Source organism: Armigeres subalbatus, chromosome 2 (genome assembly GCF_024139115.2).
Source record: "Armigeres subalbatus isolate Guangzhou_Male chromosome 2, GZ_Asu_2, whole genome shotgun sequence".
Classification (NCBI taxonomy): domain Eukaryota; kingdom Metazoa; phylum Arthropoda; class Insecta; order Diptera; family Culicidae; genus Armigeres; species Armigeres subalbatus.
This window is the reverse complement of record NC_085140.1, coordinates 49,941,138-49,961,032: the sequence shown is the minus strand read 5'-3', so window position 1 is coordinate 49,961,032 and position 19,895 is coordinate 49,941,138. Positions and strand designations below refer to the sequence as shown.

Below are 19,895 nucleotides of genomic sequence, written 5' to 3'. Positions count from 1 at the left end.
CTTGTCCCCGTCGGATCGTTGTCGAGAACTATTTTCACCGGGTTACTGTCCGACATTCTGGCTACGTGCCCGGCCCACCGCAGTCGTCCGATTTTCGCGGTGTGAACGATGGATGGTTCTCCCAGCAGATGATGCAACTCGTGGTTCATTCGCCTCCTCCACGTACCGTCCGCCATCTGCACCCCACCATAGATTGTACGCAGCACTTTTCTTTCGAAAACTCCAAGTGCGCGTTGGTCCTTCACGAGCATCGTCCAGGTCTCGTGTCCGTAGAGAACTACCGGTCTTATAAGCGTTTTGTAGATAGTCAGTTTGGTATGGCGGCGAACTCTATTCGATCGGAGCGTCGTGCGGAGTCTAAAGTACGTACGATTTCCAGCCACTATGCGTCTCCGAATTTCTCTGCTGGTATCGTTATCGGCGGTCACCAGTGAGCCCAAGTACACGAATTCTTCAACCATCTCGATTTCGTCACCACCGATAGAAACTCGTGGTGGGTGGCTTACATTGACCTCTCTTGAGACTCTTCCTATCATGTACTTCGTCTTCGACGTGTTGATGACTAGTTCAATCCGTTTAGCTTTGCTTTTCAGTCTGATGTAGGCTTCCTCCATCCTCTCAAAGTTACGTGCCATGATATCAATGTCGTCGGCGAAACCAAATAACTGGACGGACTTCGTGGAAATCGTACCACTCGTTTCAATCCCTGCCCTTCGTATTACTCCCTCCAAAGCGATGTTGAATAGCAGACACGAAAGACCATCACCTTACCGTAACCCTCTACGCGTTTCGAAGGGACTCGAGAATGCCCCTGAAACTCGAACTACGCACATCACCCAGTCCATCGTCGCCTTGATCAGCTGTATCAGTTTATCCGGAAATCCGTTTTCGTGCATTAGCTGCCATAGCTGGTCCCGATCGATTGTATCATATGCGGCTTTGAAGTCGATAAATAGATGATGTGTGGGCACGTTGTATTCGCGGCATTTCTGTAATACCTGACGTATGACGAACACCTGGTCTGTGGTAGAGCGTTCACCCATAAATCCCGCCTGGTACTGCCCCACGAACTCTCTTGCAATTGGTGTTAGTCGGCGGCATAAAATTTGGGAGAGTACCTTGTAGGCGGCGTTCAGCAATGTGATTGCGCGGTAGTTGCTACAATCCAGATTATCGCCCTTTTTGTAGATGGGACACACGACACCTTCCATCCACTCCTACGGCAGAACCTTATCCTCCCAAACCTTGGTAATCACCCAGTGCAGCGCTCTAGCCAGTGCCTCACCACCGTGTTTGAACAGCTCTCCTGGTAGTTGGTCAACTCCATGGCCTTTGTTGTTTTTCAGCCGGCCGATCTCCTCCTGGATTTCCTGGAGATTCGGAGCCGGAAGTCGCATGTCCTGCGCGCGTGCTCCTAAGTTCATTACCATACCGCCGCCGTTGTCTGCCATATCGCCATTCAGGTGCTCTTCGTAGTGCTGCCGCCACCTCTGGATCACGCGTCACGCTCGTTTGTAAGAAGGTTCCCGTTTATGTCCATACACATATCAGGCTGTGGCACGTGGCCCTTACTTGAACGGTTTAACTTCTGATAGAATTTTCGTGCGTTATTAGCGCGGTATAATTGCTCCGTCTCTTCACGGTCTCGATCTTCCTGCTGGCGCTTTTTCCTCCGAAAAATCGAGTTTTGTCTATTCCGCGCCCGTTTGCATCGTGCCTCGTTCGCCCTCGTGCGGTGTTGCAGCAATCTTGCCCATGCTACATTCTTCTCCTCAACTAACTGCTGACATTCTCCGTCATACCAGTCGTTTCTCTGATCCGGAGCCACCGTGTCTAGTGCAGCGGTTGCGGTGCTTCCAATGGCGGATCGAATATCTCTCCAGCCATCTTCAAGAGATGCTGCGCCTAGCTGCTCTTCCGTTGGGAGTGCCACTTCCAGCTGTTGCGCGTAGTCTTGTGCTAGTCTACCGTCTTGTAGCCGCCCAATGTTTAGCTGCGGCGGACGACTCCGACGCGTGTTGATCACCGTCGAGAGTTTTGAGCGCAGACATACTGCAGCGAGGTAGTAGTCGGATTCAATATTCGCACTGCGGTAAGTGCGTACGTTTGTGATGTCGGAGAAGAATTTACCGTCGATTAGAACGTGGTCGATTTGGTTTCCCGTTACTTGATTAGGTGATTTCCATGTGGCCTTGTGGATATTTTTGCGGGGGGAGAAAGGGAAATTATTCGTGGCCATCCGGGTGGTCTCGGAGCCGCCGGAGCTTTAAGGTGCACATTGCCCTTGCAACTTCAGCCCGAAAATTCGGTAACAGAGGATGTATCAATTTTATACAAACGTTTGAACAATTCATACGAGTTTACCATAGCCAAATCCAGTGAATGGTACACCAAACGATTCGTGTACTTCGTCGTTTTTATCCGGATGCGATATCGTCCAATCAGACCATCAGCCATGTCAACACCTCCCATGTGACGATTGTATTCGAATCATAGGTGGACAAGCAACATCGATTCGGCGTTTAGTAGATCGAACGAAGCGGGAAACGATGTCAGTATCATCCTTGGTAGTTCTTGACTTAACGCCTACGAAAGACGATGCCAGACGAACCGCCTTGTTATCATTCAACACCGACGTTGAAATTGAAACTCCATGAGCCTTTCCAACATATTCAGTCGAGTAACCACGTTCACATTTCTTCAAAGCTGTTGCTTCAAAGCAAAAAAAAGGAATTCTTAAAGAAATTTACAAAGGGATCCCCAAATGATTTTCTGAAGAAATTTTCGTAAGAAGTTCAGAAGGAATTCCCAATTAAATTTCCGGAACAATCCCAACAAACAATTTTAGCTAAGTAAGCTAGTTTTTGAGTCGAAGACTATTTTCACCGCCACCTCCCAATGATTGTTGGGAATCCGTACAAAGTTTTCTAAAATTTCTTTTGAGAATTTAACTAATTAAAATCCAAAGGAAATCTTAAAAAAAATCTGAAAGAATTCTTTGGGGAAAAAAATTCTGCAGAAATTTCTAATGTATTTTACAAAGGTATTTCCGAGGGATTCTCTAAGAAATTTCTTAATTCATTTTCGAAGAATTTTCCAAACAAATTTCTAGAGGAATTTTCGAAGGAATCTCTGGAGGGATTTACGAGACTATTTGTCTGGAAGGAAATTCCCAAGGAATTCAAGAAATTCGTAGAGGCTTTTCCAATGAATTACTTAGCATTTTCAAAACGATGAAATACAATTAAAATAAGTGATGAATTAAATCTTAAATATAAAACCCAACTTAAATCACCGATTAGTGATACTGCCTTTCTCGCATTTATCCAAGACACCAACCTTATATGGTGCTAATATGGTTCGATGTACCATTTTCTTTATAACTTTAAAACGCAACGGCCGATCGTTATCAAATTCAATAGTGATCAACTAGGCTTTGTTCCCTGTCGAATGAATTGATATATAACACTATGGGTCTCCGAGGCTTTTATAAAAAGTTCGTTTTCGTAGTGAAATGATAGCCTTTCGGTACAACTTTGTTGTACGAGAAAGGCAAACATCATATAGTGATATTTTTTTATTACGAAATTAAACAAATACATTTAATATTTCGTAATAAAGTATTTGAAACTGCTCGAAAACGTTTTAACTAATTAATATAGTTCTTATTGCTGACGCGAAATTATCAATGCATCGATTACGCCAAAATTAATGGTGCCCAACTATTACCAGAACTGTGGCTCCGCAAACGTCGGCCTATGGCAACAACAATGATGGAACTTATTGTTTGAACTGCCAAAATCTATACATGACAGGTGTTTACCGTATTTACACACAAATTTACGTTGCAAATTTCACAGATACCAAATACAGTATAAATCTAAATCCAAATTAAAAAAATACTGCGCATTTGTGAAATTGAAAAAAAAAAAACACTCGTAGTTCGAATGTTTAAAGGAAGATAAATAGCTTATGCATATAATACTAATTCCGTGTTGAATGGTTAGTGCGCAATCATACTTTTATGACATTGACGATAGTTGCATTTGAACATATTGTCATCGGACAACGCCTTTTCAAGAAGTTTCATCGTGTGTAGCACGCCAAGATATAAGGTACAAGATAACCGGCTTCTTGTAAACAGTGACAAACATCGTATCTATTTGGAATTCATTTCAAGGATAACAACCTCCAACCGCGCACAAACAGAATTTCAATGGATCTGTTATATGCGTAAAAGAGAAAGGATTTTTTTTCCGGAAGCGAAAGAAAAACAAACCGCCCCATCAATTGCCACACTGCCAAGCAGCCTTCTCCCATTCCACAAAGTGTACCTTCCGGGAAATTCCACCTGAAAGCATATTTACTAGACCGTGTTAGATACTCACAAATTTGGTCACCTTCCATTCGACCCCAGTGTCGAAGCAGTAATAGGACGATGTTATGCTGCAGTACACGAGTACGAAGACCACAGTGAGGGCAATTGCCGTGATGACATAGTAGCGACGTCTCGGGGAGAAGCGCAGCTTTCGGGCTAGATTTTTCCACTCCTTCTTTGTCAGGAACATCATCCCGTGCAAGCTACGTTATGGGGTGGGGTAGGATTTTGTATTCGCACAAACAAGACCCAGACTTTTCACTCCTTCGCAGTTGTTGCTTCTTTCAAGGCTAAATTTTGGTTTTGCGTAGATATCTGTTTGATGGCACGTTTTTTCACACACTCGACTAAGCTTCCGCTTCCAGAGCGATCGAGGAACACAATAATATACAGTTACACAGGGTAGAGTTAAGAAATCTTTGAATTATTCGATAAATTTTCTTTTTAAACTCCAGACGACACCTCCCACTACCGAAAAGCGATCTCACGGTTTTCCACTTTGTGGGCTTTGGCTCGGCTCGGACGCACTTGTGCCACCTACCAGTCCAGGCTCAGACAGCGTGAATGTGGGTTCATGTTGCGGTGGATAAGGGCGACTAGGGCGGAAGAGCCGTGAGTACGAATTGGCTCGTTTCAGTTATCCTTTTAACTGTAAACAAGATTTTCTCCACTCTCTCAGTTTTCAGCTGTTTACATTTAGCGGATATACCTATGTGGGAAATGAATGCTTCTCGCCGCATGCTTTTGAGAAAGCGTGAACAATTTTGTCGGGGCGTTCCGTAGAACATGTTCTGTGATGGCTCCTTTAGAAGAGTCATTCCTACCTTTAGAAGGTGTTACTAACTTATCCAACTAAAGAAAGGATGGTTTTCTGAGTTTGCCAAAAGAAGCATCATTACAAGTTTGTTTGATGTCAATTTTGGAAGACTATACCGAAAATATCCGCCACATTGCAATGGCTGGCTGCGCTCCAAATATCTTCATCGTGAAAATGTATCTTGTTTAGACGCCTTTTTAGGTCTTTTTGGAGTACCTTTAAGAAAAAAGCATATAGAAAATAGAAAAGAAGGAATAGGAAAGATGAAGAAAAATATCAAATAGATCCATCTAGGACGGTTTACTATGACACCGCCCCCCGCTGAGGCAATACTTTTTACTTAACTTTTTACTTTTCAACGCAATTTATGCAAAGTTTGTGTTATTTAGCAGTTCAAAAAGTCGTGAGTAGTAATATAAAAAATATTAGGAAAAGGGGTTCGGTTGTGGGCACCGTTTGATTATTTGCACCCCTACGTATCTTTTGGCAGATTACAGATACTGACATTCTTACAACCGTCATTTGTTTGCTATAGTAACAAGATGTTTTGTGCTAAATATAAAACTAAATATACATCTCTTGGCACGGCAAATGCTGGGTAAAGCGTACCATTGGTACTTCGCGTACCTGAAGGAATAAAATAGACCCCATCTCGCGGTCCTTATCCTCTTACCAAGCTACTCCTATCCCTACCTCCCCGTGGTGCTGACCAGGATACGAGCAACCTTAAGGCTGACATGGAAGGGGGGGTTTGCTCCTCTCCGGAGGTGCAAATCTTACTGAGCGTCTGTTCTCCATGTGAAACTGTGCACCATGGTCCACCGGGAATAAGGAGGAATGGTCCTCCGGAAATTTAGGGGGTTTGGTGTCAGGCCCTGCAAGCCAGCCTTTAAAAAAACATAAGCAACGAACAGTCAACAAGAGAGTACGGACCGGAACCATCGGCGAAGACCACCGCGACGAAAAGGGACTAGCGATTGGAAAGTCGGTTCGTGGAACTGCAAATCTCTCAACTTCATCGGGAGCACACGCATACTCGCCGATGTGCTCAAGGACCGTGGATTCGGCATCGTAGCGCTGCAGGATGTTTGTTGGAAGGGATCAATGGTGCGAACGTTTAGAGGTAATCATACCATCTACCAGAGCTGCGGCAACACATACGAGCTGGGAACAGCTTTCATAGTGATGGGCGATATGCAAAGGCGCGTGATCGGGTGGTGGCCGATCAATGAAAGAATGTGCAGGTTGAGGATCAAAGGCCGGTTCTTCAACTTCAGCATAATAAACGTCCATAGCCCACACTCCGAAAGCACTGATGATGATAAGAACGCATTCTACGCGCAGCTGGAACGTGAGTACGACAGCTGCCCAAGCCACGACGTCAAAATCATCATAGGAGATTTGAACGCCCAGGTTGGCCAAGAGGAGGAGTTTAGACCGACTTTTGGGAAGTTCAGCGCTCACCGGCTGACGAATGAAAACGCCCTACGACTAATTGATTCGCCGCCTCCAAGAATATGGCCATTCGCAGCACCTACTTCCAACACAGCCTCCCGTATCGGTACACCTGGAGATCACCACTGCAGACAGAATCACAAATCGACCACGTTCTGATTGATGGACGGCACTTCTCCGACATTATCGACGTCAGGACATATCGTGGCGCTAACATCGACTCTGACCACTATGTATCTGGTGAAGGTTAAACTGCGCCCAAAACTATCCGTCATCAACAATGTTCGGTACCGACGACCGCCGCGGTACGACCTAGAGCGACTGAAGCAACCTGATGTCGCCACTGCATACGCGCAGCATCTCGAGGCAGCGTTGCCAGAAGAGGGTGAGCTCGATGGGGCCCCTCTCGAGGACTGCTGGAATACAGTTAAAGCAGCCATTAACGACGCAGCGGAGTATAACGTCGGGTATATGGGACGAAGTCGACGGAACGATTGGTTCGACGAAGAGTGCAGACAGATTCTGGAGGAGAAGGACGCAGCGCAGGCGGTCGCTCTGCAGCAAGGTACCCGGCAGACCCGCCTTTTTCAGGAGAAGAAACGCCGCCTGGAAGAAGCGGAGTGCGAGGAGATGGAACAGCTGTGCCGTTCTCAAGAAACACGCAAGTTCTATCAGAAGCTCAACGCATCCCGCAAAGGCTTTGTGCCGCGAGCCGAAATGTGCCAGGATAAGGATGGGAGCATTTTGACTGACGAACGTGTGGTGATCGAAAGGTGGAAGCAGCCCTACGAGGAACATTTTAATGGCGCTGAGAGTACAGGCAGTGAAAGTCTAGGCAGCGGAGGAGATGACTACGTCAGTTCAGCGGACGATGGAAGCCAACCAGCCCCCACCTTGAGGGAAGTTAAGGATGCCATTCAACAGCTGAAGACTAATAAAGCAGCTGGTAAGGATGGTATCGGAGCTGACTGAGCTCATCAAGATGGGCCCGGAATAGCTAACCACTTGCCTGCACAAATTGATAGTCAGAATCTGGGAAACTGAACAGCTACCGGAGGAGTGGAAGGAAGGGGTTATATGCCCCATCTACAAGAAAGGCGACAAGCGACAATTTAAGTGTGAGAACTTTCGAGCGATCACCATCCTTAATGCCGCCTACAAATTGATATCCCAAATCATCTTCCGTCGTCTGTCACCATTAGTGAATGAGTTCGTGGGAAGTTATCAAGCCGGCTTCGTTGACGGCCGCTCGACAACGAACCAGATCTTTACTGTACGGCAAATCCTTCAAAAATGCCGTGAATACCAGGTCCCAACGCACCATCTGTTCGTTGATTTCAAGGCGGCATACGACAGTATAGACCGCGTAGAGCTATGGAAAATTATGGACGAGAACAGCTTCCCTGGGAAGCTTACCAGACTGATCAAAGCAACGGTGGATGGTGTGCAAAACTGTGTGAAGATTTCGGGCGAACACTCCAGTTCGTTCGAATCGTGCCGGGGACTAAGACAAGGTGATGGACTTTTGTGCCTGTTGTTCAACATTGTGCTAGAAGGTGTTATGCGGAGCGCCGAGTGTAACAGCCGGGGTACGATTTTCAACAGATCCAGTCAATTTATTTGTTTCGCGGATGACATGGACATTGTCGGCCGAACATTTGCAAAGGTGGCAGAACTGTGCACGCGTCTGAAACGTGAAGCAACAAAAGTTGGACTGGTGTTGAATGCGTCAAAGACAAAGTACATGCTTGTGGGCGGAACCGAGCGCGACAGGGCCCGCCTGGGAAGCAGTGTTACGATAGACGGGGATACCTTCGAGGTAGTCGAGGAATTCGTCTACCTCGGATCCTTGCTAACGGCTGATAACAATGTTAGTCGTGAAATACGAAGGCGCATCATCTGTGGAAGGCGGGCCTACAACGGACTCCAGAAGAAACTGCGGTCGAAAAAGATTCGCCACCGCACCAAATGTGTCATGTACAAGATGCTTGTAAGACCGGTTGTCCTCTACGGACATGAAACATGGACACCCAGACAACCACACATCGCATAAGAATGTACGATTAAAATCGTTTATCGATCCAAATTTCATCAAAATCGCATTGTGGTGCGAAGCTCATCGGTTTATTTATAAACTTTCCCGCACAGTAGGCTATTTTGCGAGTTTATTCCAGCTTCATATGTTGACATCGCATATTCCTGCAAACAAACTCAAATGAAATCGGATTATCTATCAAACAGAGTTTGTTATCACAAACTACATCGCAATGTATAACGAACAAACTCGCATAAAAATCGTGCATATCGCATACACTGCTGTTCAACGTCGGATAAGAAATACACATATATCGCCTCCACTTTTGTACGCAAAAAGCGTTTTCGCGACTGGTAAGCGATGAAATTTGTGTGCATAGGCATCGCATAACAGAAAAACAATTCTATTATGCATGCATTCTGGTTGTCTGGGCAATGCTCGAGGAGGACTTGCAAGCACTCGGAGTATTCGAGAGACGGGTGCTTAGGACCATCTTTGGCGGTGTGCAAGAAGACGGTGTGTGGCGGCGAATGAACCACGAGCTCGCCCAGCTCTACGGCGAACCCAGTATCCAGAAGGTAGCTAAAGCCGGAAGGGTACGATGGGCAGGACATGTTGCAAGAATGCCGGACAGCAACCCTGCAAAGATGGTGTTCGCTTCCGATCCGGCATGGTCCATGGGGCATGGGGCGTATCCGAGGATGGAGAGATGCGGCCTCGAACCGTGTATTGTGGCGTCAAATTGTTGATTCAGTGTTATCTGTTTAGATGTAGACTAAATAAATGAATGAAACAGACATCTCTACTTTGAACTACGAACAAATCAAAATTTACAAGAAAAACAATACGAAAGTTTTTTTTTTTACTTTTTCAACGTGCCATAAATTAATGTGATTCAATTGAAAAAATGAGTTTCAATGCGTATTTATACAGTCAATTCAATCTATTTTGAGGATCAATAATGAATGCCATCAAAATTTGAGAGCGGATTTTTTTTCTTCGCATTCCAAAAAGGCTGAGAAATTCTGTTCTGGGTACCCTTATTGGTTCGCTTGTGGGCCTGGGCACCCTCAGTTTAATAACAACTCAATCAATGCTGCTGTAGTTGTCCCCTAACTTATTTTTAATGGCGTTTTCATGCCGTTTTTATAATTATTTAGACATACACTGCCGTGAATCGCATATCTGTCCCATCTTTGCTGGGTTTCCTATGCATATGGGACAAATATGCGATTCACGGCAGTACAGTAATTGATAGCAATAATGAGTTTAAATAATATTTTTATTTATTGGACATGTCTAGTTATTGTACACATACTTTTTGGAACTAAACGTTTACCGATTTGCGATGGGGAATCCTGTCCTATTGCTTTCTGTTCAATATTGGTCAAATCGGACTATGGTATCAAAATTTATGTTCAAAATATTTTTTTTTATAATGAACGAGAAAGGCAACATTACCGCTAGGGTGATAATTCACGGAATTTTAATGCAATATACGTAAATCAATGGAAAAAAAGAAATCCATTTACCTAAAGATCAATTTTAATATTTTCTTATGAAATTGTTTTCAATATCCTTCCTAATGCACAAGAAAGGCATGAACACTGCTAGGTGGATTGATTTGATTTTTTTAAAGCATCCTGCCTATTAGAATAAACAAATTATTCATTTTCTTTAAGGTGATTATACAATCAAGCCAAGTGGTGAATTTCAAATTCACCACACGGCTTTCTACTCCTATTATCAAAAGATCAAATTTAGTGTAGTAATGTTTGCACAATGCTGAAATTAAAGTCGATTGTTCAGCATAAGTAACCAAACGATCTACGGATGTTTCATCCCCATGGGCGTTGTGGTTTTCTCAATTCGTGCTCTTGAAAAATCACTAGAAAAAAGCACGTGGTTTCCAAGATGGCCGATTTGTGGCTTTGTTGTATAACCACCTTAAATCTAGGCGGGTTTGATTCTTTCTTCTTTATTTTCTGACGAGTTTTCAAGGGTGCCCACAACCGAACCACAAAAATGAAATGTCCAAAAATGTTAAATTTGCGAAATTCTCAATAAAATTTCCCAAATCGTTGAAATCAATATAATTTCTTCGCTAATAGTAGGGTTGTTTGTCTAGCTTTCCATTATTGGTATCCAGTTTTCCGCGAGCGGTAATGGCCGCCAGCTAGCCTGCGGGTTAGTCTCTGATTTGACGTTTCTGGAGGTCAACTGCACCCACCGCTCCGAGCATTCTGACCAATTTGGCATATTCGCGAAGTCGAAGCAAAATTCTTCACACAAACAATGACAGTTCTTTATGGGTTTTTACAGTAGAGCAACAGAGAGGAGGAGATGCCGGCCATGTTTCACTCAAACTCTGACAGATAGCAATGGGATTTTCCATAGGAGGGAAGAGCAGAATTTGCTTCGACTTCGCGAATAAGAAGTTGCTGATTAAGTTAATTCAAGCCTTCGTATATACCACATTGATCAAAATGCTCGAACGATGGGTGCAGTTGACCTCCAGAAACGTCAAATCAGAGACTAACCCGCAGGCAAGCAGGCGGCCATTACCGCTCGCGGAAAACTGGATACAAATGTCGGTATAAGATCAACTAGGGCCAAAGTTATAGACCAAAGACAAAAGAGTGCCCACAACCGAACCTCCGGAGAACACGTAAAAAAGTTTTTTTTAAGTCGTGAAAAAATGAATTTCAGCTGAAGATCGTCGTTTATTATAATGGAGTTTAATTTAATTTCACATTTAGGAATTGCAATGCCTCTGGCTTCGATAATTAATTTTTTCAAAGATACGAGAGCATACTTACTTGATACTTGATGGGCTACAGCTCTTCGATGAACCTACGCCGAATGGAGTATCCTTCTCCACTGGACTCGATCCTGGGCCAATCGCTTCCAGTCGCCCTGAACATTGAGCGCCCTCAGGTCCTCTTCAACTGCAAAAATCCATCGTGTACGCGGCCTTCCACGAAGCCTGCGGCCTCTTCCTGGTTCTCTACTAAATATTATCTTCGCTTGACGTTCTTCCGGCATATGAACAACGTGACCAGCCCACCGTAGTCTGCCGTGTTGTAGAAGCTTAATAATATCCAGCCCTTTATACACCTGGTACAATTCGTGATTCATGCGTCGCCGCCAGATACCGTTCTCCTGTTTACCACCGAGTATTGTCCTCAGCACCTTACGCTAAAAAACTCCGAGAGCTCTCCGATCAGCCTCCTTTAACGTCCATGTCTCATGGCCGTATAAAGCCACCGGAAGAATCAGAGTAGTATTCAGCGCGAGTTTTGTTTTCGTTTGCAGAATACGGGACTTAAGCTGGTTACGAAGTCCGTAATAAGCCCTATTTGCAGCTGCAATACGCCTTTTCACCTCGCGGGTAACATCATTATCGCTCGTCACTAGTGTTCCAAGATACACATATTCTTCTACCACTTCAAATTTTTCACCATCCAGCACCATTTCGCTACCACCACCACTAATGAACCCACGTTGATTGCCAGCGACCATGTACTTCGTTTTGCTGGTATTGATCGTGAGTCCAATCCTCGTTGTCTTCCTCCTCAAAGGCACAAAAGCCTCTTCCACGGCACGGCGATCAATTCCGATAATATCGATATCGTCCGCAAATCCCAGGAGCATATGCGATTTTGTGATAATGGTACCACTTCTTTGCACACCAGCTCTCCTAATCGCTCCCTCGAGCGCTATATTGAACAGTAGATTCGAGAGTTCATCACCCTGCTTTAATCCATCTAAGGTAACAAATTACGTCGATATTTCATCCGCAACCCTTACACTTGATTTCTATCCGTCCAACGTTATACGAATCAGCCGTATCAGTTTCGCCGGAAAACCATGTTCAAGCATAATTTGCCATAATTCATTCCATTTCACTGAATCGTACGCCGCCTTGAAATCAATAAACAGATGATGTGTCTGCAAGTTGTACTCCCGGAATTTATCAAGGATTTGTCTCAGGGTAAACATTTGACCCGTCGTTGATCGGTCCTCACGAAAACCTGCTTGGTATTCGCCGACGAAGGACTCTTCAAGCGGTCTCAATCTGTTGAACAGAATACGGGACATAATTTTGTACGCCGAATTAAGGAGGGTTATTCCTCGGTAATTGGCGCACTCCAGTATGTGCCCTTTCTTAATGAGAGGGCAAATGAGGCCGTCCAACCAGCTAGCAGGTATTTCCTCGTCTTCCCATATTTTTAACATAATATGGTGCAGAACTTCATAAAGCTGCTCACTGCCATGTTTGAGAAGTTCAGCCGGGAGCTGGTCCTTCCCCGCAGCCTTATTGTTTTTCAGCTCTTTAACAGATTTTTTAAACTCATCTAGTGTACGTGACTCCACAGCTTGTCCATCGTCGCTAATATTTATTCTGTTCACCGATGCACCGTCACTTCCTCCATTCAACAAAGTCTCGAAGTGTTGCTTCCACCTGGCAGCCACTTCAGTTTTATCTGTCAGCAAATTCCCTTGTTGGTTGCACATGACGGGAGATGGCGCTGTCTTTCTCCACACGCCATTGACAGACTCATAAAACCTCCGCATATCGTTCTGCTCCATTTTTTCCTGCGCCTCATTAATAACTTGTTCTTCGTACTCTTTTTTCTTCCTGCGGTGGGTTCGTTTTTCGGCTGCTCTTGCTTCCTTGTACCGATCTCTATTCGATCGGGTACCCGACGCCAACATCCGGCTTCTGGCAACGTTCTTCTCGTCTGTCACTCTCTGACACTCCACATCGAACCAACCCGTCCTGGGTCGCCTCTGTGCAGTGCCTACCACTTCTCGTGCTGTTGTACTCACCGCTCCATGGATCGACTCCCACAGATCGTTGATGTTCTCGCTAACGTTGATTGCACTTATCCGTTCGTCGAGCTTCTGGCGGTACTCAGCCGATACTCCTTCCGCCGACAATCGCTGGATGTTGTAACGCATCGTTCGCTGTGATCTTTCGTTCGATACAGTTGACAACCGTGATCGAATTTTACTGACAACGAGATAGTGATCAGAGTCAATGTTCGGACCTCTGAATGTCCGCACATCGATAACATCCGAGAAATGGCGCCCATCCACCAGAACCTGGTCTATCTGGTTGCAAGTTTCACCATTTGGGTGTCTCCAGGTGTGCTTTCGGATGTTCTTTCGTGCAAAGTAGGTGCTACTGATGGCCATCCCTCTGGCAGCAGCAAAATTTACTAGCCGTAGGCCGTTGTCATTGGTGGCGGAGTGAAGGCTCTCCCTACCGATTATGGGACGGAAAAAGTCCTCTCTACCGACCAGAGCGTTAGCGTCTCCGATAACAATTTTCACGACATGCTTTGGGCACTCTCCATAGGCTTTATCAAGACATTCATAAAACGTGTCCTTCACGTCGTCGGATTTATCGTTTGTCGGTGCGTAAACGTTGATTAGGCTGTAATTGAAGAATTTGCCCCGTATCCTCAACACACAGATTCGTTCGCTAATGGGTTTCCACCGCATCACTCGCTTCATCTGCTTGCCCATCACTACGAAACCAACTCCATGCTCTGCTTTTTCACCGCCGCTGTGATAGATGTTATACTTGAATGCAGTGTTGGTCGTGGGGTCCACGGCTCGGAATTCACGTTCTCCGGATCTAGGCCATCGGACTTCTTGAATAGCAGCCACGTTCCTCGTAGCTCCAACCTTCTGCAGTTCACGAGCCAGAAGGCTCACTCGTCCAGGTTCATTTAGGGTCCTGACATTCCAGGTACCGAGTTTCCAATCATAGTCCTTATTTCGTTGCCGGGTCGGTTGCCAAAATAACGTTCTCTTTTTCTTCTATCTCCATTTTCGTGGTATTTGAGAGGCTTCAGTAAGCTACCTTACCGGGGTCGCGTTACCTACATCGCGATGATGGGGCTGCCACCTTAGGTATAGCTGAAGCGATACAGCATTTCGTTAATCAGCCGCTGGGTACCAGGCAGACGCTGCTTGAGCCGCACCTCCTGGTGAACAGACGCTCGAGGCGTACCTTCTCACTCTAGCTGATGTCAGAAGGACAAAAGTGCCCAGGTTGCACTACCAGCTAAGTACACAACCCTTAGCTGGCGGTCTTTTGTCATCGGACGACCCGTGGAAGCGTGAGATAGGGACTTGTGGGGACCAGAGCTCTGTTGGGCGCCCCTTCCTTGATGTCAACCCACCATTTTGCAGCCCATACGAGATACGAGAGCATATCAACATCAAAATTCCTATCGATATACGTTTTATAGAAATCCCAATCAGCTCTATGATATTTAAAAGTTGAGCTGATTGGATTATAATTGGCTTCTTGTGAGATTTCAAACGTCACAGGAATGTGATCAGAGTCAAAGTCAGCATGAGTTTCCAATTGGCCTTGTTTCTATTCAGTTTCATTAAAGGCATTGGAAAAACATCAAAGCACGAAAAAGTTGCATCAAGATGTCAAAAATGTTCGAGTTGTGATCAATGTTTCATTAACATTGCAATGCAGTACGTGTTTGACATTTGGAAACAAACAACCAAAGAGTACTGCACTTTATGTTGCAAACACAAAACAAAATCATCAAGTTGCATATTTTTACAATGTAACTTCAATGCGTCTTTCAAAATATATTTGTTTGTTTAAATTAAGTTGCAGATAAGTTGAGTTTGTCTTCATGTTTAATTTAGCATCATTCAACGTTTTGACAACTCACATTCTTTTCCGGTGATGGTGCAATCAAGTAACAGAAAACCCGAGTACAAAACTGCATAATTATATGGTTTTTATGGTGAGTCATCATGCAGTCCCTTCGAAGTGTTGAATGGTGCTGTGGTAGAGTGAAGGACTATCAATCATAGATCTATAAATCGAATCCAGTTTTATATTTTTATTTTATTTTTTCCGCTGTAGTATTTTGCAATATTTTTGCAATTTTACTGCAATCGAAGGATGTTTCCGTAGGCTCCACCTCTTGCGCTTTTTAGATTGTAAGAGAGTTATATAGAAAATTAGATTCGAAAGCAGGCATGCTACCTGAATCGTGAGTGCGACCGTCATTTTCCGTTGAAATATGGGAATGAAAATCATTCAACAGGGGCGAAATTTTGTCTGCTTGCAGCGATGCTTGCATAAGTAGTAAATCGACGAACTGTTCGCTACCGGGTGAGAGATAAGAGCATAATTTGTTCGTTTACTGTGGTGGGTATGAATTGCTCGACCGGCAAATTATTGCGGATTTTAAGCGTTCGAAATATTTTTATCGAATCTGGGATCCTATTTGAATTTCCCGTCTTCAATTTTGCACGGGAATTCAAATCTTTTTTGCGTGAAGGACATTCCCAGATATTGGATTTATGATTAATATGATAAATTATGATAAATTTATTGGAAACTTGTCGCACAGGACGGGCGTCCTTGGCGTGAAAGGTTCCACCACAAATCATGCATATAGCAATAGCATACATGTAGCAATGTTTAGTTCCATCACCCCACTCCTGGCACGGCACTGAGTGGGGTTTTGGAAATTTACCCCAGGCCTGCGAAAATGTTCCCATGTAACACGGACATGGGACATAATGCAGACCTTTTCCAAAATTTTCATATTATGTCGACTTTTGTTAAAGTGAACTAAATAAAATTCTTGAGAAATACCCCTCTGGGAAGTGCCAGAGAAAGATTTATTTTTCATCTTAATTACTTGGTGAAAATCCAAGTAACTGAGAGATTTCAATTTTAATCTCATCCAGTGATTTATTATCACTGGGTAAATATTTTAGGACGACTTTGAACAATCGTTGTGAAAAAGAACAAGTTTGCGATCATCAAATAATCCCGGTAAAACGCTTGTTTCTTAGAAGGAATGGAGAATTCAGAAACACCCCCTTCCTCTTGTGTTAATGCTTATTGCTGAGCGTGGATACTTGATATTCTATGAGGTTTTTTTTCAGAACGGCCAAGTATGCCAAGTTTTTCTCTCCCATATTGAAGAAGGACCTGAAAAATATTGCCCATTCCAGCAAATGTTAATGGTTTGAAGAAGCCCAAAGCCCATTCGACTTTAGATAGGATGAACATTTCACAAGCTATCTTGTAGGCATTTAGAGACCAGTCTTGTGGTCTTCCGATTATTACTTCACATAGGTAGATCGATCGGATTCAGATATCTTTCATGCAGATGCTAAATAAGAGCAGTAGGTATGTGCTCAGTGAAATAGAAAGTGAACCAGCCACATTAGCTGTCTCCCACTGATACCGAACTGAGCTAGGCCGGTGCTTCAAATGTTCACTCATATCATATTCTCTTCGTTATTACACGAACGCAGACCTATTGATAGATCTATAGAGATGATTCTCATGTGTAAGGTTTGTTTTGAACAGTGACGTCACATAACGGTTTTTATGTTTCCTATGTGAAGGGCAGAACATACGTCAGTGACATAAACGCTGAGAGAAACAGAATAGAACGCGCGCATGCGATTTAGTTAGTTGGGTTCATTCTCAAGGGTAGATACCTAGTAGTTCTCTCACTGTTAGTCTGGCTTCATTCTCTTGGGGTCGACTGATCACAAATAGTAGTACGGGAAAGCACATGGTATGTAACCGCTCCGAAGTACAAGGTACATGACTTCTCGATATGGCGGAAAGGTCTTTGGTCTTGACAACGTGTTTCCTTGTATTCAAAGTTTAAATATTGCGTAACATGTATAGAGTGGAAAGTGTACTCATTGCTTCATAAATGTTTTATATGCACACATTTAAAAATTTTGTTGCATCTAGTTTCGTGGGAAGAAAGTTTAAACTTCATTTTAGAAAGACGGAGCAATTGCCACCGAACTGCCACTGCAATCAATTGGCTCCTATTAAGGTTGATTAACGCACTCACGACAGAACGCCACTGATTTGCGTCATCGAATTTGTTCTCACCAGTGACCTGGCGTATGTGGACAATTTCTTTCACTTGACTTGACGGCTATATTATAACAAATGTTCGAAAATTGCTTAGATTTATTCAATTTTAAAATTCATAAACGTTGGGGCTTTCTCTAGTGCAACTACGAAAAAAATTTATTTGCCTTTCTCATAGTGTACGAAGAGGCTATAGGATCAATTCAAAACTTTAATATAAGCCTTGGAGACCATGGTGTTATATACCAATCAACTTAGCTCGACAAACTGAGCAAGTGAACGTCTCGCAACAATATTGAAATCAATTTTGTCCTTTCATCGCCCCCAGATAATTCAGATAAATTAATCAAGTTACTATAACAGTTTAAAAACAATAATTTCGCTCACATTCAACAGATACAAGTCCGTTCTTGAAAGTGTGTTTCGGTTTCAAAACCGAACAAAAAAAGTCATATGTTGACCGTATTGTCACGGTCCTTAATATTCTGGAGCAAACCAACGAATTCTTCAAGATCAGAAGACAAAAATTGAGTTTTGAATAAACGTAAACTATTTCAGGGTCTCCAAACCATCCTGGAACTCAGAACATGCGATCTATCCGATCAACCAAATCCTGAACGATATCTTCAGGACATCGCAACAGGTTCGTAGACTTCACTTGTCATAAGACGAGTTAATACAATCCCATTGTATTCCACCACCTTATTGTATCTTGACAGATACGTATTTCGACCTCAACAGTAAGGCCGTCTTCGGTGTCTCGTACTTGACTCGAGTCAAGTACGAGACACTGAAGACGGCCTTACTGTTGAGGTCAAAATACGTATCTGTCAAGATACAATTAAGTGGTGGAATTCAATGGGATTGTATTAACTCGTCTTATGACAAGTGAAGACATTCCACTAAAAAGCTCAAATAATTTTCTTATCAGGTTCGTAGAGCCGATAAAATTTCGCTCATTACTTCTACAAGCTACTACAGGCCTTTTTGGTTCTCCAGAACGTTCTGGAGTTCATAACATGTGATCTACCAGATCAATCAAGCCCTGAACGATGTATCCATGCATCATTAAACATCCCAGCATTTCCCATTAGTCCGTCAGAGTACTCTTCAAAGTTGGCAAAATAATTGGACACACAACGAACTTGGACGGTGGCTATTTTCTATAGTTCCAAAAGTTTCTGGGCGAGCGTGGTTCAGAGGTGAGGACTTAAGTCGAGGCTTCATTCGCATGATGTCGAGACTTATGTCTAATCACTATTCACTAAACGCACATCTGTACAGAATAAACCTTGTCGATAGCAACTTATGTAGGTGCGGAGCCGGTTATGATGACATCGATCACGTAGTTTGGTCCTGCTCGGAAACTGACGCCTCCAGAGAGCAATTATTGGATACCCTTGTGGCCTGAGGTAAACAACCCTTCAGGGAAGTTCGCGGTGTTTTGGGAGATCGTGATGTTGTCTATATGCAGGCCATTTATAGTTTTCTTTGTGCTTCTGACATCAAAATTTAATATTTTGTTTTTTCTTCTTTCTTCAAAGTTTTTTGTTTAGTCTCTGCCTTTTTGTCCCGTAGAGCTCCATAGCTCTTGCCATCCGGAAGATGCTCCCAGTCGAACCATTCCTCGAGCATGACGACACGCCACATCGTCACTGACGCCTAATGCCCGGATGAGAAGCTGAAATTTCCTTATCCCAAATCCTAAGCCCCGTCCATCCCTAAACATTGTAAACTAACCTCGAGTCACCACGAGTACGCTGGCTCCTTCCCCTCTCTTATTAACTGTATAATAAAATGATATTGATTGTATATATCACAAAGAACCATGGCTCCGTAAAGTGTTATACACGCCTGAGCCTACCAAATAAACGAACTTGAAAAAAACATCCCAGCAAGTCCATTGAGCCGATATGATTCCGCTCATTACTTCTACAAGCTACTACAGACATTTTCAGTTCTACAAAACGTCATTGGAATCAAAACACGCGAACTACCTTATAAACGAAATCATTGAAGGTGTATGCGTGCATCGCTAAACATCCCAGCAGTTCAATCGAGTTGGTAGGATTTTACTCACTTCTTTAACAAGCTACAGTGGACCCTCCATGAGTCGATGTTCTAAAACTCAATATCGACTCGTGGAAACAAACACAGCAAATATTTTTTAAAATTCAACGACATGTAAAATTGCAGCTTATTCCATCAAACGAATTAACATATGATATTCTATTAAATTTGATTGAATTTTACAAGCAAGCACCGTTTACATTCATTTCGATTTTAAAGAATAGTGAGATCGATT

General features: G+C 43.6%; 1 protein-coding gene across 2 annotated transcripts in view; it reads right to left on the bottom strand.

Annotated features, from left to right (window-relative positions):
• LOC134218564 (divergent protein kinase domain 1C) overlaps positions 1-19,895 on the bottom strand; it is a 32,090-nt gene that overhangs the window by 4,936 nt on the left and 7,259 nt on the right. Inside the window, exon 1 of one of the 2 annotated variants that reach the window (XM_062697715.1) lies at positions 4,389-4,965. The exons of the other annotated variant lie outside the window; for it this stretch is intronic. Within the exon in view, the coding sequence (XP_062553699.1) occupies positions 4,389-4,571 (183 nt within the window). The 5' untranslated portion in view covers positions 4,572-4,965. Of the gene's footprint in view, positions 1-4,388; positions 4,966-19,895 lie in introns of those variants that run through there. 2 annotated transcript variants of the gene reach the window in all.